This window comes from Nycticebus coucang, chromosome 19, assembly GCF_027406575.1.
Source record: "Nycticebus coucang isolate mNycCou1 chromosome 19, mNycCou1.pri, whole genome shotgun sequence".
Lineage (NCBI taxonomy): Eukaryota > Metazoa > Chordata > Mammalia > Primates > Lorisidae > Nycticebus > Nycticebus coucang.
The window spans coordinates 44,525,848-44,547,495 of record NC_069798.1 but is presented as its reverse complement, the minus strand read 5'-3'; the positions used below and the strand labels follow the sequence as shown (position 1 = coordinate 44,547,495).

The 21,648-nt window shown below is 50.3% G+C and overlaps 1 protein-coding gene across 8 annotated transcripts in view; it reads right to left on the bottom strand.

Moving 5' to 3' along the window:
• The window catches only part of CTIF (cap binding complex dependent translation initiation factor), a 313,526-nt gene that overhangs the window by 187,099 nt on the left and 104,779 nt on the right, over positions 1 to 21,648 (bottom strand). For all 8 annotated transcript variants that reach the window (XM_053571551.1, XM_053571550.1, XM_053571555.1 and 5 more), the window contains 3 exons: positions 16,123 to 16,196; positions 15,490 to 15,594; positions 10,096 to 10,171 (listed from right to left, as the gene is read on the bottom strand). In XM_053571551.1, coding sequence (XP_053427526.1) covers positions 10,096 to 10,171; positions 15,490 to 15,594; positions 16,123 to 16,196 — 255 coding nt within the window. The remainder of the gene's footprint in view (positions 1 to 10,095; positions 10,172 to 15,489; positions 15,595 to 16,122; positions 16,197 to 21,648) is intronic.

Here is a 21,648-nt window from a genome sequence, read left to right as displayed (position 1 = left end):
TGAGTTCTCAGTCAGAGGACATCAGAGTACCATGTCCCCATCTATAGGAGGGGTCCCCGGACCCCGCGCTTTCACCCATCCCACAATGACGAAGACAATGCCTGGTCCACAGAGAGGTGCCCCACGAGTACCCGTGGCCTGAATGAATGAAGTCAGGCCGTACCTCTCCTGACACCACAGGGAGGAAAGAAGAGCACTTGAGGAAGGGGACAGGGCCTGGAGGTGCGATGCGGGGTTCTGTCCTCACATGAGTATGTTCCTGATGTTAGGTTATTTTAATAATCCTTATGTCCGCAAGTTAGCATATCCCGGAAGTTTCCAGAAGACTTTGCAACAGAGCTGACAGCTCTAGGGAGCGACAGTCACTGCTTCCCCTCTGCAGGCTGGGAACCCAGTTAAAGGGCTCTGACTACCCCGTGACTCCAGCTCCCGGTGTCCCTGCCCAGTCATGACTGAGTGGCAGCAGCTCCCCCTGCTGGTCGAGCGAGGCCATTCCTGTAGCTGCCGCCACTTTGTCTCCCCTGAGCACTGAGGGGTGGAGCAGCCTTGTGGGGTAGTGATTTTCATTTTAAAAGCTCTTTTGTCCCTCACGTTCTTTGGGGAGGTATGGTCTTTTGGGGTGGGGTCTCACTATGTCTTTGTCTGGGGCCAAGCAGAGGAACAAGGTTCTTCACTTCAAGTTTCCTGTCCTTACTGCGGGGTCTGTGTGAAGACCTGCCTTGGACACACACTCATGAGACCAGAAAGCAACTTTCCTTTCCCAGGGGGGCCTCAGGGACCCTCAGTGGGGAACGCTCTGGGCACATCCATGAGGCCAGAAGGCCCACTTGACCCAGCCATGCCTATTTCACAAGGGGGCTTACAAATCCTATACTCCACACTAGGCCAGCCCTGTGGGTCAGAGGAGCTGACCTCAGAGTGACAGTGAGCTAGTAGCAATGTGCCAATGGACACAGAATGTGGTCCCAAAACTAACTAATAGAAGAAAGGCAAAAAGAGAAGTCAGTTGGACTATGACAGCAGACATAATGTTTGATGGAAAATTTGAGGAAATTGATCAAAATACATCCTTATAGAAAGCCTTGGGGAAGACGTTGGATAATTCAATGAGCAATGTTTCTCACCTGGGGTTTTGCATAGGACACAGAAGCACCCAGGGGAGCACGTGGCAGAAGCAAGGGCATTCCTGCAGGATGCTGAGGCCTGGGCCCCAGGAGCAGGAGGGAACCTCAGGTCACTTGGGGATCATCTTGGGAGTAGAGGGACAACACGCCTGTTAGATGTTTCTAATGCTAGTCATGCGGAAGTCACACCTTGGGGAGAAGGAGTCCTGGGGGTGGGGGCTGTCTAGGATCAGAGCCAAGGCCAAGATCTATTTGGATTCTAGCCCCTTCTCTTCACATTGGACTCAGTCGAGTTTAATTGGCTTAGATTATAGAGCTCCATCCTTCCCCTTTAGCATGGCCTGCTAGCCCATCCTTCCAGGGCCAGAAGCTACCAATTGTCACTTCCCCAACCTCACACCAGAGTGTCTCCCTGGTGATGCCCAGGTCCAGGTGATGCCAGCTGGTATGGGGAATAGGACGTGCATCTCCCCCACTCCCTGGGGAGGCAATGATCCTTGTCCATGCAGTGGGCATCCTGGAGGGAGCTAGCTGAGTTCCTAAGGATCTAACAGGGCAGGGCAGGGCTCTGGGAGAGTGGCAGGCCTTGGCACAGGAGGGGATACCCTGGCCACAGAGATGCTTCCCTACGCCTAAGTGAGACCATCTCCTGTAACTCCTTGTTTTCTCCCTTGTGAGGAGGAAGGGCCTTGGCAGTGACTGGAGTCATTCTTAGGACAAGCTGCACACTGAGCACCACTAGGGAGGCAAGGAGACACCTCTGGCTGCTGGCACTGGGAACCAGGGGACTTCCTACAGCAAAGGCCCCATGGACCTGCAGAATGGTGTGCTGGTGCCCTCTAGTGGGAGCACATCTCCCTGCAGCCACCTGTCCTGGCCCAGCCTCGTTACCAGCTAGCTGTCCCTGAACCTGGGGTCCGGCTCAGGACAGCATTACAGTGACAAGCTGGCCTGCCCACGTCACTACAGACAAGGCAGGCTGGCCAACCTCCCCTACACTCATGGGCAGCTCACAACAGAGATGCCAAAAGTGCAGGCGGGATACCAGCCCCATGGACGGCATTTGGTGTTCCCCCAGAATTCCAGTCTGAGCCCAGGGAAGTAGGTCTCAGCTTCTGCCCTGCCCTGTGGCTTGAAAGCATGACAAAAATCCTGGCTCCATGTCCCTTTGCTCAGAGCCTGCTGCCTCTCTTCCTGAGCAGAGATGTTGGGGGAACAATGCCAGCCTCAATTTGCCTGAGTCTGCCCTATTTGTGGATTCTGAGAAACCAGGCTGTGGGCTACCCCCTGCCCCAGCACACCTGCTCCTCTCCCTGCAGGAAGGCAGACCTCGGGGACAGTGAACATTGCCAACAACATCAGCGTAAGCTACCTACCTATCTGAATGCCTAATGTGGGTAAAGAAAATTTCCTGGCAGTGGGGATGAGCCCTGGATACCCACACCTTCTGCCCCAAGTCCTTGGGTCTAGTGATGAGGGTGGGTCCTGCAATGAGACTGACTCACCCTCTGGATTCATTGCCCACTGTGGAAACACAGCCAGGCGCTGTATAGAGAAGTTGGCCACACACTTAGGTGTCAGCATCCAACCCCCAACTAGGCACCTCCTCCTTGGACCATAGTGCCATGTGCCCCATGATGACCCCCAGGGAGACATAGTAGCACTCCCAGGAGATATACAATATCTACTAAATCTGGGAGCCACTAGAGCCCTCTGTTTTTTTCTCAGTCACTCATTCAAGCCCCAGATTATGGCAACTGCAGCAGTACTGGAGAACCAGGTGGGTGCTCAAGGAGAGGACCCAGACTTCATACTACAGGGACTCTGACCTGGGCACATTATAGCCTCAGTGTTGCAGGACTGTAAATCTGTGTTTCCTCTACTAGACTGAACCTCTCTTAGGGACCTGTATTTTAGAAAATTCTTTCTCTAAAAGGCTTGAGCAAAGCCCTTGCCCATGAAGATTAGCTAAACAAGCAGGCTGTGCAGAAACAACATGCTGCTCACTGAACAGCTGGGTGGTCTCACCCGCCAGCCCTTTGCAGTTGGGTGTGACTTGTTCTGCCCAGTGGGCTATAAGTAGAAGTGATGCTGCTGGGCCAAAGCCTGACCCTGCAACTCTCTCTGCCCCAACCTCTCAACACCAGGATACCAAGTTGCCACCCTGAAGACAGCTGGTCCTCAGCAAAATTTTAGGAAGCTAGAAATAAAATTCTGTGCATAAAGCCACTGAGATCTTGCTGTTTCTTTAATATCATTTTATGGCCTATATAATGCTAATATAGGAGATGATGGAAAATCCTGTTTTGTTTAAAAAAAAAAAAAGTCCCAGAATCACACCAAGAGCATAACCAGGTTCATGTTGAAGTTCTCTGAGGAAATGGTAGGAGAAACTCACAGGCAGAAGGATGAACTAGTCGAGACAGACAAAACTCCTGCCTCTCTCGGATGCTCCAGACTGGTGATTTTCAACACCGTACACCAGTGTGCTAGGAGAGGATCTTAGGTGTACCGCAAAAATTTTTAAAGAACATTAATTAATTTTCACCAGAAGTTCAAAGCACAGTAATATATTCTTTTCTTTTCTTTCTTCTTCTTCTTTTTTTAAATAAGAGATGAGAGTCTCACTTTATCGCCCTCTGTAGAGTGCCATAGCATCACAGTTCACAGCAACTCAAGCTCCTGGGCTTAGGCAATTCTCTTGCCTCAGCCTCCCGAGTAGCTGGGACCACAGGTGCCTGCCACAACGCCCAGCTATTTTTTGTTGTTGTTGTCGTTGTTGCAGTTTGGCTGGGGCTAGGTTTGAACCAATATATTCTTTTTTATTCTTTTTATGATCAACATAATTTAAATGTGCTGTGGAAGTTTAACTACAGGTTCAAGTGTGCCGTGAGATAAAAAAGGTTGAAAACCTTGCTCTAGACAGTGACAGCAATGCACCTGGAAGGGACACTCTTCGTTGAAATCCATTCAAGAATGCTAAACCTGGGGTTATGAAGAGGAACGGAACACAGTCCCATCTCCCAGGCTCCCCAGAGTCAGGGAAGGGGTCTGACAGTTAAAAGAGCAAGTGCATGTGACAGGAGCCCCAACCACGGTGGTGGGCAGGGCTCTGGGAACCTGGCAGGCGGACCTGTGCATCTGAGAGGACAGCCCAGGGGAGGTGTCCTGAGTCAGGCCAATGAGTCCATCAGGCTTGGATTTGGGGCAGCTGAACTAAGGGCTGGTGGGAAAGCAAGGAGAGAGAAGGAACAGGGCAGATGCTAGAAGGGGCTCAGCTGTGTCACAAGCCCGGGAAGGTGGGCTGGGTCCCACCACAAAGCCTTGCATCTGCTGAGGGGTTTGGACAAGGACAGAAGGCATCAGAGGGGGGCCCACACCCCTAGGGCCTGGGGAGAGAGACAGAGCTGGTAGGATCTTTATAGCTCTCGTCTTCTGGTAGAAAAAGGCAGAGAGTAGCTCAGTAGGACATGAGCTTTAGGCCAACCTCCCTTCACCTGCCTTTCTTTCCTTCTCGCCTCCAGGTGGGGAGGGGAACAAAGCTCTGATAGACATCTCTACACAGGCCCAAGACTGCCATGGCAGGGGTGGGGGCCCCAGGCTTGGGGTAGGCTTTCTTTCCCAGGATGTGGTCTTCAAGGCTGCCTAGGTCTCCTAGGTAAATATGAAAGGGCAATGTTTTTGATGTCACCATGACTGCCCCTCCCCAGTGACTGACATTCAGTGGTTTAAGCCAGGAACCCTAACTATCCTATGTTGCGTTGGATAATTCCACAATGAAGGTTTGTCCCACTCCAATTGCCAGTTGCTAGGATAGGTGACCTGCAGCACTCAAGGCCAGACAAGGCCCTGTCTATGAAGGGCCTTGACAAATGCTGGAGAAATAGAAACATCCTCCCACCGTGTTCTCATGGGACATCAAATTCCTCCACCAGAAATGTGAGTTCAGGGACCAAGAAGCCGTGGGCTTTGTCCTAATGGCACCCACATGAGAAACAAACACCCTCAGGAAGTGGTGGAGCCACGAGCATTATCAGAAGGATTTCGGGATTGCAACTCCTGCTCCTAATGGGAATGTCTGATAATGCTTTAAAAATGCAGGTTCTTGGGGATGACTCAGCAGGGGTGGTCACCAGCCTCCAGATGGCTCCCAGTGATTTCTACCACCAGGTATTCACACCTCTGTCCAGGCTGTCCCCAAATTGTACCAGGGGTGCTATGCAATACAGAGCATATGGCAGGGTGCTGCTATGTCCCTTCTGAGATTGGGCTGTGAAAGCCTGTGACTTCTGTGTTGGTTCATTCTCTCTCGGTCTCATACCACTTGCTTTGGGGACACATAAACAGTTTATAGAGAGGCCCTCATGGCAAGGATCTGAAGCCTCCTGCCCTCAGCCATTGAGGGAGCCACCAGAGGAGGGGTCCACCAGCCCAGGCACACATCTGATGGCGCCTGCATGCTGCCTGGCCACCAGCTGGACTGCAACCCCCAGAGAGATGCTGAGCCAGAGCCACCAGCTATGCTGCTCTCAGAAAGCGTGTGTGATAATATGTTTGTTTTAAGCTGCTCAATTTTGAGCATTTTGTTATACAATAATGACTAATACAGGGAGTCTAGGGTGGGATCCAGGCAGCTGTAGGTGTAAAAGGTTCCCAGGAGGCTCCAATGTGCAGCCCGGGTCCAGCATGGGGACTTAGGGGCTCAATCTGTTGATAGTTTTCTGAGGGCAAAACACATCCAAAGTGTGTGTCATGAAAATGTATGTGTGGTGTGCGTGTATATGTGCGCTGTGTGTATGTATGTGGGGTGGGGTCTGTATGCTGGTGTGTGTACATGTGGAGTATGTGTGGTATGTGGGGGGGTGCGTGATGTGTGATGTGTGTGCATGTTTGTGTGTAAATATCAAAGCCCTTCTACTGTGCAGCTCCAGGCTAACAAGAGGAACAGAGTGAAGGCCTCCAGACCAGGTGCCTTTAGAGCATCTCACATGGGCCCCGGAGAGTCAAGAATGACTATTTCTTGGGGAGAGGGAGAAAACCCAAGAATCACTAAAGTACAGTACCTCAGAGGGACACTATTGGTCTGATGATTATCAAAGTTTGTTTAGTAGTGAATCATTTCTCCAAATGAAACTGTTGATAGAATCCCAGTTCGGAGATGCCAGCAGTTTGGGATGAGGCTGAGCAGGGGCGCTAGAGCTTGCTTATTCAGCCTCCCCACCCTCTCACCCCCAAGTACCCTGAGGCACCTCTGGGAGACCCCGAGGACTTCATAGTTTGCAAATCTCTGATCTAGTGCAACTGTGTCATTTTACTAATGAGTAAAGCAAGGCCCACAAAGGGACAATCACACAGCATGGCTGTGACATACGACCGGAACTGAGTTTTCCTGACCTCTTGTCCAATCTCTCCACTGCCTGTGATGCCTCCAGGACAACAGGCTAAGCAGGGCCTTGGTAACTGTGGGTGGCAGTGTGGACACAGTTCATGATCCAAGGCTCCTCATCCAAGCTTCTCCCCAGTGTAAATGCCCCTCTTTACCAAAAACAGTTCCCCTGGGCTCAGGGGCAAAACATTGCTCCCTCCTTCCACCCGACAGCCTGGCCCATCTCAGAAGGTGAGGCTTCACTAGTGGTGCCGACTCCAGGGAATAATTACTGCAGAACCAGGATGGCACCAAGATGTGGCAGGCACCATTCTCAGTAACTCAGCATGAACTAAGTGCTTAATCTTCCCAACCACTCTGTGGAGTCATTTTACACAGGAGGAGAATAAGGCAGAGTGGGGGTAAATGACTAGCCCAAGAGCCCTTGGCCAGTCAGTGGCAGGGCCAGGATCCTGTGGGGGCCAGCCTGGGTCCAGACACCAAGCCCTTATCGGCTGCCCTCTGTGGCCTCTCACCTGGCCAGCAGCCCACCTCTCCTCTTCCTCTGAGTAGAAATAAAAGGTCCTCCATCCTGTTCCCTAGAGGAGTCAGGAACAGTCACCAGACAGGAAAACGTGGTTGGACCTGTTACTTCTCAAGCCAGGACTCTTAGGGATCTTGCTCAAGGGACACTGAGCAGTCGGCACCTCACCTGGGGCAGGGGCACCGGGCTTCTCACCCATTTAGGGTCTCTCAGACGTTCTTTCCCTATGAATGATAAATGCTGAAGGTACTTAGGAATGGAGTGACAAAGTGCCAACTTCTAAGTACTTTACCCTTTAATTTCTTATGCCAAGACCGGCTTTACATTAGCAGTGACAATTTATTATAACACAGGTCCAGCCCAAAGGGTATTTTATGAGCTAATACTCTGTGCCCTTGACTTACACACCACAGCCTGTGCCCTACTGATTCTTTTTCCTCTCAATTTGTAGGAGAGTTGTGGGAATGGCACAAATAACTCCCCCATCCTCCTCACTCTGATTCCCTGTTAACACTTTCCCATGTTTGCCTTTCTCTCACTCTGTGTGTCAACAGACCATTATCATGATCAGATCTTTTTCTAAACCTTTAAGGATGCACTGCAGACATGAGGCCAATATCCCCCAAATATCCTAGTATGTATTTCTCAAAACCAGGATAATCACCTACAAGACAATGATACATGTACAGCCCTCCAAGTTAGCAACTGACATGGAGGCAAAACCACTGTCCCACCCACAGACCATTCACACTCTTCAGCCGTCCTTACAGTCTCAATTTCCTTCTGGTCCAGGACTTTAGCAAGGAACACACATTGCATTTAGTCATCTGTCTCTTTAGTCAGTCTCATGATCTGGAAGACTTCCTCAGCCCTTCCCTGCTCCTCATGTCCAAGCAGATGTGGAGAATGGTCCTTACAGTCATTTCCTCAGGTGGTACTTTTCTTGGAAGAAAAGCCCCAGACGTGACGTTGGGTTTTCTCAACGTGGCTCATCACGAGCACATGACATCTATCCATCCCATCACTAAGGAGTCTAACCTTAATCAGTCAGTCAAGTTGGAGCCTGCCGGGTTTCTCCACTGAAGTCACCACATTTCCATTTGTAATGAGCTGACCTCTACATGTACCCCACCCAGTCCACTGCCTGGAGATAGCTTCCAGTCTGCAACACAGGGAGGGCAATCCAGAGCACAGTCATTCCAATGAGTTAGGAAGACAGAGTTCAAAATCCAGGGAGTCAAGATCATCTTGATATTTCAAAGCAGAGAACCAGAAAGGAGAGAGAGACACATAGAAACCCAGAAAATGGAGACCCTCGAGTCGTTGGCTGAATACTAATTTGTGTATATGTGTGAGAAAACTTCTAAGTCTGTGAAAATGCCTTAAAGAAATAGATGAAAGACACCTCTTAGATCACAACCCCACAGTTGTGTTCTTCCAGCTGGGGAGTCTATCTCTTAATATACAGGACATTGGATGATAATCTCGGAAGGGTATTAACACAGCAGTAGAGCAAAATTTGCTCCAGATGGAAGTCTTCCTACCCTGACAAAGCTTAAAAGCAACTCTTGAAAGACTCAAATTATTTTTAAGTAACTTAACTGTGTTCTAGAATAAGACTCCCAATATTCAAAGGAATAAAAATAGTTTTCAGCACCCAACAGTGTATAGTTCCTAACATCTGGCCTCTAATATAAAAGTACCAGACATGCAAAGAAAAATATAGCCCATAAATAGAAGAAAGATCAATGAATAAAAACAGACGCAAATATGATATCGATGACAAATTAGTGGAAAAGGACATTAAAAACAGTCATTAGAAATAGATTTCATATGCCTCAGAAGAGAGGAGAAAGCACAAGAAAAGAAAGATACACGTAAAAAGCAAGAATCCACACCGAACTTCCAGAGATAAAAACTAAAAATCTGAAATGAAAAATACACTGGATTGGATTAAGAGTAGATTAGACACTGAAGGAAAAGATTAATGAACTTGAAGACATAGTAATAGAAACTGTCCACAATGAAACACAGAGAAAAGAAAGATTTTTAAAAAATAAGCAGAGCCTTGGTGGGCCCTGGGAAAATAGGAAGAAGCGTAGTGTATCTATAATTAGAACCCCAGGGTTGAGGGAAAGGGGAGGAATAATGACTGAAAAATTTCCAAATTTGATAAAACTATAAGCGTGCAAGAGGCAAAAAAACTCAAAAAATCCCAAGAGGGTGAAACATGAAGAAAAAACATTATACCAAGGTACACTGTAATCAAACTGCTGAGGCCCTCAATAAATGCTCTATTATCTCTCATCCGTAGGCCCAAGGCATCGACAGAGAAGAAACACAATGGTAAAGGCACCAGAAACAAAGGAACAGATATAGGGTGACAGGAAGAGTGTGGTGGTGGGTCACCAGCAGTGGCAGGCTCAGTCACTGCAGAGGGTCCTGTGCTCTCAGCCACTGCAAAGCCCAACTCCATCCCTCAGAGCAGCCACATTCCAGCTGTTCCCACAGGCATTCCAGCACTGTCAGCATTTAGAGACCTGGATTCACTGTATCTTCACTGAATGAATCCTCTTTGACCTGGAGCCCAGCCCAATTCCAGGAAAAAAGCCAAATCAATAACAAAACCAGCAAACATAGCAGACCCCTGGAGGCTGGCAGGACAACTCTTACTTTTCAAATGCCTAAAGACGGCCTCAACCACATCAGAAACCCCAACAGCCCTGCCGCTCCCACCTGAACACCAGGGGGCGCCTCACCTGCAAGGTTTTGAGGTTTCGGGTCAAGGGACAAAAGAATTCCAAGTTCACTGAGTCGCCAATGAGTGGCCCATTTCATCTCTAGAGGGCACCAAGCCTGCCACAAGTGCCCATGGCAGGCCAACAGGAGCTGCCACACCCCTGTCAGAGTGGGATAGCCTGGACAGTGGCAGGTGCTCACCTGCCACTGCAGTGCATGTGGCTGCACCCCAAGGAGCCAGCAGGATGCTCAGGCCTTACCCAGGCAGAGGATCAGGACGTCAAAGGTGGGCCAGAGAGATAGAGAATCTGCCCTGAACCTACCTGCCAGGCTGGGAGGACCTTCTCGATGTCATTCAGGTTGATACTATCCCCATCTTCCAGCTTCCCTTTGCCACACCTGGATCAGGAAAAAAAGAAAAACATTGGAAGGATGGTTCACTCATGCAACTTGCAAGCAGGAGAGGGACAGTCGGGAGGTACCTGGTCCTGTCATCCCTTAAACCCTGCAGAGTCAGCCCAGAGGAAATGGCTCTAGGGATGGGGGTCCTCCTCCCCTAATGCAATAGCCAACCTGGAGCGAGATGAGAAAAGAACCAGAGTTCCCCTTGACCCTTAAAGGCAAAGGAGCTAAGCTCCTTGCTAATGACTAGTCAGAAGCTTGTCATAACTCCCGCAGAAAATCATCCATCTTGCCCTATTGCACCAAAGGGAGAATCAGTGAACAGAGAGACCAAGCAACTTCTCAAGTTCACACAGAATAGCAGGACTGGCAGAAAGCTCAGTGGGGCCTCCTTCCTCCTTGGCTTTGAGCCAGTCCAACATGCCCACTCAGATATTATATGCTTTGTCTTCACATCCTGTGTGAGTGGGCGTGCCTTCAGGTCAGCGACGCTGGCCCCAACTTACTGGCCAAAGTAAGTTTCTTACTTTCTTTTCTTTCTTTCTTTCTTCTGCATATTTAAGAGTGCAGATTCTGAAGCACAACCGCTAACTGGAGTGGTTACTAACCAGGGACCCAGTGTAAGTCACTTAACCCCTCTGTATCTCAGTTTCCTCATTTGTAAAATAGGGATAGCAAATGTGTTTAACATCATGAAGCAGGTAGAAGATTAAATTAATTAATGTATCTAAGTGCTGAGATGTTTAGAACTGTGCTCAGCCCATAGTAACCATTATATACAGACATACATATTTTAATGGTAAACAAAGGTAATAATGAAATACAACTATAATAAAATAAGTAAGGTAAAACATTACTACTACCATGCCCACTTTTACTGTGACTATTATGTCGTTGCTATTGGGGCAAATGGGCAGCAAGGTGACGGATTGAGGGCATGTTCTCTGGAGCTAACCCAGCCTCAGGCAAGTTACTCAATTTCTGGGTCCCCTAGTATCCTCATCTGTTGAAGTGCAGATGATAACAGTTCCTGCCCCTCTGGGCTGTGTGGAGTTTTAAATAATATACCGCAAGTGCTTAGAGCAGGGATGGGTGCCTGGCCAGTGCACGGTAGGTATTATCAGTAGTACTGAGGTATGCTGAGGGCTGTCCCACAGGTTGATGACAGCATTTTCTGGCTGCAGAGTTGTCCAGGTGAAGGTCAAGAGGAAGATAACAAGTGAGCTGGTCACTTACAGGGAATGTAGAAGAATGTCCAGGGAGATAGCACCACAGGTGAATGTAACTTTGCTGCCTGAGACTGGGATTGGGTGTAGGTGGGCCAAGGGGAAGGGAGGAACTGCAGAGGGGAGGAATTCTGGTTTGGGCAGGTGGAGCTGGGATGAGAAGGGGTGTAAGTGGGTGTAACAGGTATGAAGCAAAGGAGGAAAAGTTGTCCTTCCCTCTCCCTCATGCCCAAGATGTGCTGGACAAGTGAGGAGGTGGGGAAAGGCCTGGAAGATCCAACTACCTTTCTTTTTTTTTTTTTTCTTGTTGGGGATTCATTGAGGGTACAATAAGCCAGGTTACACTGATTGCAATTGTTAGGTAAAGTCCCTCTTGCAATCATGTCTTGCCTCCATAAAGTGTGACACACAGCAAGGCCCCACCCCCCTCCCTCCGTCCCTCTTTCTGCTTTCCCCCTCCCATAACCTTAATTGTCATTAATTGTCCTCATATCAAAATTGAGTACATAGGATTCATGCTTCTCCATTCTTGTGATGCTTTACTAAGAATAATGTCTTCCACTTCCATTCAGGTCCAACTACCTTTCAACTCATCAATCTGCCTGGTGGGGACAGACCAGCCTGTGAAAGCACCAGCTGCCTGTTGTCTTCTGGGTTCTGCACCTGCCAGGGCCATGAAGGAGGAGGGGTCTGGGGGTTTGGCCAGCCTGGACTACCTGACATCCCTCCCCCATGTCACCTGTGTGTAAAACACACCTGAGATCCTCCTGTGTGCTCTGAGCTCCAAGCACACACTGGGCACAGCCTAGCACACGACAGGCAAGGCCTCTTGCTCTCACCTCTGCATCCCTAGGGCTTGGGAAAGAGGGCAGAAAATAGGGGAGGCTGCTGTCCCCCCTGACTTGCTCTGGTCAGGGCTCAGAACTCCCTGGAGGACTGTAGGTTTGGAGGGCAGAGGTGGCTACAGATGAGCTGAGTCACTGTTGCCAACAGGGTTTCCAAGGCAACGGACTTCTCTGATTTCTGTCCTGCCATAGAAACAGAGGCTGCAGGAAGCCTTGGCAACCAACTGGTACCCTGCTTGTGAGGGAGGCTGCAGTGGCTGGCATGAGTAGTCTGTTCTCACTAAGGCAGGAATCTAAGGGGGACACAGTTCCTGTCCTGCTCACAAGGTGGCCACAGGACACTGCACCCAGACTCCCCAGGAACCTGATGGGACTTGACCAGAGAGTCAAGTGTCCATGGAACTCAGTAAGCCTGGCAGGCTCCTAGTGGCCAGCAATTCAGGCCTACAGCTGGTGACAAGGGTGTGGCTGGTATTCTCCTTCTGAAGGGACAATGCCCTTCAGCACAACAGGCATCTATCCTCCCCTGGATAGTCATTTATCACTTCTAGCAAATGGCACTTTGTCATGAAGTTAGTTAACCTGTAGGAACTGGTGCGGACACCTTTGGAAAGCCTGCTTTCCACATGCTTTCCCCATTGGACACTGCAGTCAGTGAGGCAGCATCAACAGAGCCTTAGTTTCCCCACTGGTCTCACCAGCTTTGTGCTCTCAGGGGACACAGGAGAGACTGGAGCTGCCCAGGGAAATGGGTGGCATCCTGCAGTGCACTCTCTCTTCTAACCCCTTTTGCATTCACTTCATCTAACCCTGCACCTAGATGCTGCCTGCTCTCTAAATAGGCGTTATGTGGTTTAGTCATTTTATTTTCTCTATTCAGTCTCAATCATAAATGGGTTCATGTCTCCCTTTCCCAGTAGATGAATGTCCTTCTAAGCAAGGACATTACACAGTGTGTCTATCTGTGCATTTTCCTTATGGCACCTAGAGCCATGCGGGGACCCAGCGTATCTCTTGACAGACTGGCTGCGTGGACTTGAGAAGAGTGAGGTGCTCGCCCCATTCCTGTGGCACACCCAACCTCCAATCCAATCCACAGCAGGGAGGATGGCAAGAGTGACCTGTGCTGAAAACCCAGTCCTGAATTCTACCAGCTGAGCAAAGCCACCTTTCCTGAAGACAGACTTGCGGAGGCACAGCCCCATGGAGCTCTGGGCTGGACGGGGGTGCCAAGCAGGCAGCAAGGGGCAGATGGGGTGAGGTGGGGTTAGCTGTGTCCCACCCACGCTCTACCTCCAATTGGTGCCTCCATACTTAAAGCTCTCTCCCTTCTCTACCCAAAGGAAAATGGAACCCATGATGGGTAGGACAGTGAAAGAAGGAGATGTGGCAAGAGGCTGGGATCCCCTGGGAGAGTCTGATTCAAGTGGTGGGGCTCGCCCCAAAAAACACATCTGTGCACACACATACATCATTTTGAAGACAACCTTAAGGAGGCTGAGGATATCCTGGTGTGAAGACCTGAGCACAGATGGTGTCAGAAGGCCTGGCCATATGTCACAGCTCTGCTATTTAGGCAAGTGACTTTGTCCCCTTCACCTCTAAAATGGGGATGAGATCAACTCTTTCTGTGAGTTGGTGCTCATTACACTACAAGGACAGACCAGGTCTGCCATGGGAAGGGGTGACCATCAGGGTTAGTTAGGGCAATGACGGCAGCAGGAGGACACATGTGGCACATAAAAGTGTGAAAGGGAGGGCTAGAAGGAAAAATAAGGGCCATCAGTGCAATAATTAAGCATAGACAGAGAGGATGTGGAGAAATCAGAACTCCTGTATCCTGCTGGTAGGAATGCAGAATATTCAGCTGTTGTGGAAAACAGTCTGGCAGTTCCTCAAAAATTAAACATAGAGTTACCATACAACCCCCAATTCCACTCCTAAGTGTCTACCCAAAGAACTAAATACAGGGACTCTACAAAAATCTCCATAGCAGTATTATCCACAGTAGCTGAAAGGTGGAACCACAGATAAGTGGATAAACCAGTTGTGGTATGTCCACACAACAGAACATTATTCAGCCATGAAAAGGAACAGGGTTCTGACACATGCTACAATGTGGATGAACCTCAAAAACACTGTGCTCCAGAGCATAACAGGAAATAGGCCAGAAACTAAAGGTCACATGTGACTCCATTTCTATGGGTTTCTGGAATAGATAAAGTCATAGACATGGGAAGCAGATTAGTGGGTGCCAGGGGTTGAGGGTCAGGGACAGGGGTTTATACTGGGGTTTTGAAAACGTTTTGGAACCTAGATAGAGGTGGAAGGTACACACCATAGTGAATATACCAAAAATAAAATAGTGATATACTAAATGCCACTGAATTACACACTTTAAAATGGGTAATTTTATGTTATGTGAACTTTACTACAATAAAAATTATTTTTAAAAAATAAAAGAGGCTGGGTGTGGTGCTCATGCCTATGATCCCAGCACTTTGGGAAGGCAAGGCAGGAGGATGGCTTGAGGCTAGAAGTTCAACACAAGCCTGGACAACATAGCCAGACCCCCCCATCTCTAAAAAATAAAAATAATTAGCCAGGAGTGATGGCACATGTCTGTAGTCCCAGCTACTCAAGAGGCTCAGGTGGGAGGATTGCTTGAGTCTAGAAATTTGAGGTTGCAGTGAGCTCTGATGACACCACTGCTCTCTAGGCTGAGAGACAGAGTAAGACTCTACTCAGAAAGACAGATAAAGGGAGGGGAGGGGATAAAAGCAGCAGCAGCCATTTGCCCCACACTCCTGTGTCTGGTTGGAGTCACAGTCCCATCTCGAGGGCAGCCCAGGCTGTGAGAGCATAGTACCGAAACACGGTCAACAGCGGGTGATGAGCCCCTGTGAAGTCAGCCAGTGCACCAGGGGCTCCCCAAGTGTGGTCTTTGCAGCAGCAGCAGCGCACCCTGGGAGCATGTTAGAAATGCACACCCTCACCCCACTCCTAGTCAGTCAGAGACTCTGGTGTGGGCCCTGCCAGCTGTGTGTTCACAAGCCCCCTGTATTCTGAAGCTCAAGTTTGAGACCCTCTTCCAGGGAGAAGCCAGCGAGCCCGCAGTCCTGGGCCAGGCTGGGAGATTATCCCGGGACGTTGGCCACCCGTGTGTCCCCAGTGGGGCAGAAGAGCTTCCCTGGCAGGCACAGCCGTCCCAGCCCCGGCCCCGGTAAGCGCCTCTGCCCCTTACCCTTCGCGGTCGATCTGAGGCAGGGGCTGCTTGGGCGCGTGCCGGACCTTGCGGTGGAACTGGGTGAAGTCCAGCTTCTCGGGCTGCAGGTCCCAGGTGGCACCGCTAGAGGGCGAGGGAGGACGAGAAATGCGAGGCGAGGAGGCGACAAGCCCGGTTACCCAGGGGACAGACGCCAGGCTGACCTGGCCTCGTGGGGCCCCCACTCAGAACGCAGTCTGAATTGCCTGGCTCTCCCCGTGCCTCGTTCGTGGTGGGGAAACGCACTCCACAGCCAGCTGGGGCTTCATGCCTGGTTTGAGAAAGGCTGGGGGCAGCCCCTCTCCAGAGCCTTTGACAAGGGGCTCCAAAGGACGGCCAGGCGACCCCGAGAGGGTGAGGCCAGCAAGTAGGGCGGGGAACAGTTACCCGGCTTGGTCTAGGGGGCCACCACACTCTCCCACCCACGGTTCTCCTCCTCCCTGTCCCCTTCCCATGGCCACCTCTCTTTGACCACCGTCCTCGTGGCCTGGTCCTGCCCACCCCACCTCCCTCCTTCCCTCTCCATTCCATCAGCGAGCAGATGCTCAGTCCCTAAGCAGCTGGGGCCCAGCTGGAGCAGCACACGCAGAGACAGGAGGAAGAGGTGGTTACCTGAAGGAGTCAAAGGTGTTGGCGGCCCAGATGTCTGTGCCCAACATGTCCAGAGTGTTGTCTTTGCTGCCATTCTGGAAGAGATAGGGGCAAAAGAGTTGCCATTATTTGCTTAATCAGGTCGCTGAGGACAAGTGGAGGGGGACGAGGAGCTAATAATGTTCTGTTTCTTGGACAGTAGGCAGAGGCCTCCCCACTCACTCACCAGAGTGAGGGTCCTGGCTGGGACACCCAGGAGAGTTGAGTGCATTCTGTTGGGGACTGCCGGGTCCCCCAGGCACTGGCTTTTGTTCTGTGGATATATATTTTTTTAAATTTTTATTTATATTTTTACATATACATGTGTTAATTAGGTTTCCAAGTTCTGTGGATATTTTACAGAGGTATGCAGTCAGGGTCAGGGTCATCCCTGCAGGCCATATGTACAACCCACTGAGGAGCCACCACCCTTGTCAGCCTGAGGGCAGCAGTGGTCTCTCTCCAGGAGGGAGCTATGCAGAGCCAGGCAGACTGGTGGGCCCATGTGGGGGGTTGACTTCCTTTGGAGTTAAGCACACACCCAGAGAAGCTCGAGTTAACCATGACCACACCAGAGACTGAATTTCTTGCTATCTCAGCTCCCTTTCCATCTCCAGTGTTCCTACATGATCTGCTGCAGAGATAAAAAACTCTACCAGATGCAGCCTCTGTGATTCAGTTTCTCTGCTCCTGGGCTCCCTGACAAATGCTCCAACTCCCTGACCTCACTCCTGATGCTCTCCCTCCCTCCTCATCCCTACAGTCTGGTTTCCATCCTCATACTCTTCAAAAACAAGAAGAGTATGAGGATGGAAACCACATCTCCACATCTACTCAAGCAACACGTGGGTATGCCTTGTGACCCAGGAATTGCCTTCCAAGTATAAACAAAACAGACGTATGCCCAGAGTTCACCAGAAAATGTATACATAGAAGTATCCAGAAGCACTATGGACAACAATTCCAAACTAGAAACCACCCAAATGCCCGTCAGCAGTTGACCAGATAAATAAATTGTGGTAGGTTCACATGCTGGAATATTACACAGCAATGGGAACAGACAAATTAAAACAATGTGCCACAATATAAATAAGTCTTTCAAACATAATTTGGAACAAAAGAATCCAGATAAAAAGAGTACCTGTTAATATAATTCAATTTACATGAAGTTCAAGAACAGGCAAATTAATCTGTGGTGACAGAAATCAGCTAGTAACTGGAAGGGAAGCCAGGGGGTTCCGGGGGAGGGGGAGCTAATAATGCTCTGTTTCTTGATCTGAGTGCCAGTCACATGAGTGTGTTCAGTTTGTGGAAACCCACTGAACTGTGCACGTATGATATGTACACTTCTCTGTGTGTTTGACCTCCTGTTAATGTCTCCAGTATTCATTTAGTACCCCTCTGGAAGGCCTGATTCTATTGACACATGCTATGACTGATATGTCCCTGGAACCGTCTGCCCCTTCTCAGGTCCATTGGCTCATACACTGGATATGCACCTTTCCATACGTGGCTGGGCCGCAGCAGACACTGAAGACACACAAGTGGATGGTATGGGATGACACACACATAATAAAGAATGACAATACAGTGTGGTCTGTGCTCTGATTCAGGGAGCATCTTTCAGAGGAGGTCAAGAAAGGACTCCCCCGAGCAGGGCATGAAAGGATTCATAGGGGTCAGTCAAGCAGAGGGAAGAGGAAAGGAGTCATCCAGGCAAAGGGAACTGCTTGTGGGGATAGCTCGTGGTAGGGCACACAGGCATTCTGGGTAACTAGAGGCCTCCACATTTGCGTAACAGGCTGAAGAGTGTGTGCTGGGGTCCCCAAGGCTAATCAGAGCCTGCCAGGTGTGCTCCTCAGGGACTGCCATGGGCTGAATGGCATCCCCCCTTTCCCACACAAACAATGCATATGTTGAAGTCCTAACCCCCAGGACTTTAAAATGAGATTGTATTTAGAGACAGGGTCATTGTAGATGTGATTAGCTATGAGGGTCAGTTGGGTGGGCCTCAGGCCGTTAAGACTGGTCTCCTTATAAAAAGGAGAAATTTGGGCACAGAGACACAGAGGCGGGCAGGGGTCACACCACGTAAAGATTGGCACGATGCTGCCAGGAGCCGAGGAACTACTGGAGGTTAGGAGAGAGGCCTGGAACAATTCCTTCTCTAGAGCATTCAGAGGAAACGTGGTCCTGTCAACATCTTGATTTTGGACTTTTGTCATCTCTACAATTGTGAGTGACAATAAATTTCTATTGTTCTAAGCCACCCAGTGGGTAATTAGAAGTCCAACTTCAAGCAGCCCTAGCAAACTGATGCAGTGACCAACCACCCATCTCGTCTACAAACTCCTTTTATGAGGCTGACCCATCTTGTCCCTCCCTCTGCAGTCAGCAGACAACACCCGTCTGACCTCCTCACGTCCTCACAGCTACATACAGGTAGGAAGCTGAGGGCTGGGGTCCTTGTGCCCTGCAAACAGAGCACCCTGGGAAGACTAGCACAGACCCAGGCTGGCTCAGGCTGGTCTCAGATACACAACTTCCACTTCCTGAGGAGCCAGCCCATGAAAAATCCCACCTGCTGTCCCCCTGACTGGAGACGATGGCCAGCAGCTCCCCATTGCCTGCCAGACAGGACCCAAATGGACAGGGCTAAGCCTTGTGGGTGAAAAGAAGGCGTCTGTACATGCGTGTCTGTTTCAGTTCTGCATTTACTGAGCGTCTCCTCCATGCAAGGCGTGAGACCTGGGCCAGAAAAGAACCCAGATCAGGCTCTGTATCCCACTCCCCTGCCTCCCCCAGCAACCAGAGACCTTGGCAAAGAAGCCACAGGACATAAGAGCTCATTTTTATTTTGCAGTCTCTTCATTTTCTTCAAGATGGGGTGGAGCTCATAAGCAAGCTCCCTCCACCCACCTACTCAGTACATCCCGACTGTCCAGCTTTCCATGGCCGAAACCAACCTACCGTGCAGAGAGACAGCACTTTGCTGATGAGTTCCAGCTTCTAATTCCTCTGAGGGAGAGGGCACACAAACTGGCTGGTGTGAAGGTTGAGGACAGGTGGTAGGGCTGAGGGAACAATGGGACTGTCTGAAGAGAACCTCTTGGACTGGCTGACCTTGAACAAGTCCCTTAACCTTCCTTGTTCCTCCCTCTGGGCACCACCAGCCCAAAGCCTGTGGTTCTACGTTATTGGGAACTTTCTCATTCCCAGAAGCCCTGAGCACTCACACAATCCTTTGTTGTAAATCAACCACACTCACTCAGGGCCTGCTGCTTCTCATATGGAGCCACAGTACACTCCCGTGGCCCTGGTGCTCCCTCCCTTCAACCCCTCTTGCTGCTGACAGTGACCTGTCAAGTGTGCCTTGCTCCATCCCGCCTTCTCCAAATGTGCCCCATCTGTCAAAGCTTTGCTCAGCCACCAAAGTAGCTCTGGTCTCCCAAACTGCAGTTACCCTTCTCTGCCCTGAACTTGCCACCTGCATGGGTGACCACGGCAGCAGACTTGATCTGTGGCAGTGCTCACTTCATTTTTTTGTAGTGACCTCTCTCCCATACAAGATTGTGCCCCATGATAGCAGGGACCTCCTGGGCCCCCAGAGCCAGATACTCAGTGCCCAGGAACTTGACTTACACTGCAAGACTTTCACTGGTTTCCTCAGATACTTATTTTCCTCTTGCAATGATAAGCTGTATGACCTTGGTAAAGTCACTTCACCAATCTGGACTTCGTATTCTTCCTATTTAAATAGACAGAGCTCCTGGAGCAAACTATCACGTCCTGTAGAGGGGTTCTCTCTGACCTATGCTCGTGCCACCACCATCCCCTCTCCTACCGGTGACAGACATCACTAATCAATAACGGCATGACCAACAGTCCTCCAATCAGGTGGCCCCTGATGCTCAGGGACCATCCTCTTCCTCCCTTCTCTGGATTGCCTCCCACCCTACCCATCCCAACTCCATGCCCTGCTTGCTCCACAGGCAGCTTTAACACTCCAAGACTCAGCTCCTATCAAAGAACTCCCATAGTGGACAGCTCTTTGCCTCCTGAGATGTTAACTGGCTTGTTCTTGCTCTCTTATAAGAATATAAGACCTCCCCAAGTAGGCTGTAAGTTCCTTGATTGCTGCCACCTCCTTCTTCCTGTGACCCCTCAGTGTCCAAGCCAGGCACACAGTAGGTCTATCTTAGATGCTGCTGACTGACTACAAAGACTCCACTCTGTAACTGGAGGAGGCCCGGCCCCTCCACCTCTGTATCTGGAAGGTTGAGTCACAGACTGGGATGTCAAGATCGATCTTCTGGCCTGGGATTCGAGGACTTCAAGGAGTGAAGAATGTGGATGGAGACAGAGATCAACATGTAAAGGGGCTAAGAAGGTCATAGCCAAGGCCAAGAGTGCAAAGAATCTTCCAGAAAAGAGGGTAATTTACCTCAAAGGCAGCTCAAGGACAGTGCGGATGGGCACGCAAATCCCCCACCAGAACTGGAAGATGGTGTCTCAACCATACTCCCCCAGTGGCAGGGACGAAGGATGGGTCCCAGTGACAGGCACTGGCAGCACCAGTGTAGGGTGCCGAGGGTCCTGTGTAGAAAGCCAGAAAGAACACACAGCCTGGCTGGCACCACCCTCGGGCCAAGGGAGGTGGCTGGGCACATCAAACTTGGGCACGAGCCTCTTCCAAAGTGGCATCCCTGGCAGAAGGCCTACCAATCCCCAGACCTCTAGATTCTTGGGGCCAGGGAAAGGCCCCCTGAATGACAGGAGGGAAGGGGAGCCAGAGCAGAAGCCCCACTTACAAGCATGTGTTGCACTATATAAAGGAAGGCTGCCTTCTGTGCACCTGCAGAACAACCCCAACTTGTGAGGAGCTGTTGCCATTTCAAGTTTGGAGGCAAGAAGACCCCCCGGAGGGAAGACTCCCAGCTGGGGAGTGAGTGGCAGAGTCAGAGTGCCAACCTGTGCTCTGTGGCATGGTAGCCGGATTACTAACATACGTCCTTTACTCCAGTGTGTCACAGGTTACAAACGCTCATACACATTTCTCTCCCTGAATCCCTACAACTCCTTATAACCCTCGAACCCATGTCTGAACTGATCCTGGCTTCCTGTTTAAAAACCAGAAAACTCAGAGCTCTCCCTGCCATTCCAGGCACACACCCACTCCTCAAACCAGCCCCGGCCTGCAGTCCAGCCCCTGCCTCCTGCGCCTCCAGCAGTCTCTAGCCCAGGCCAGAGCCCCCTGCAATGCACCTCCTTCCTCTTTTTCTGCCCACTGGTCTCTGCCCCAGGGGCCCTCCTGTGTGGTTCTCACCTCTCCCCTGGAGCAAAGCTTAGGTCTCACTATTTTCTACACTGACCAGCCTCCATCAACCCCTGAATTTCCTAACCCTGTGATGACAATGCAACTCTGATTCTCAGAGCTGAGGAACAAAGTGCCAGGACCGTCACCCCCTCACAGACCCCCAGCTCCATCTTTGCATGGCTCCAGGGAGC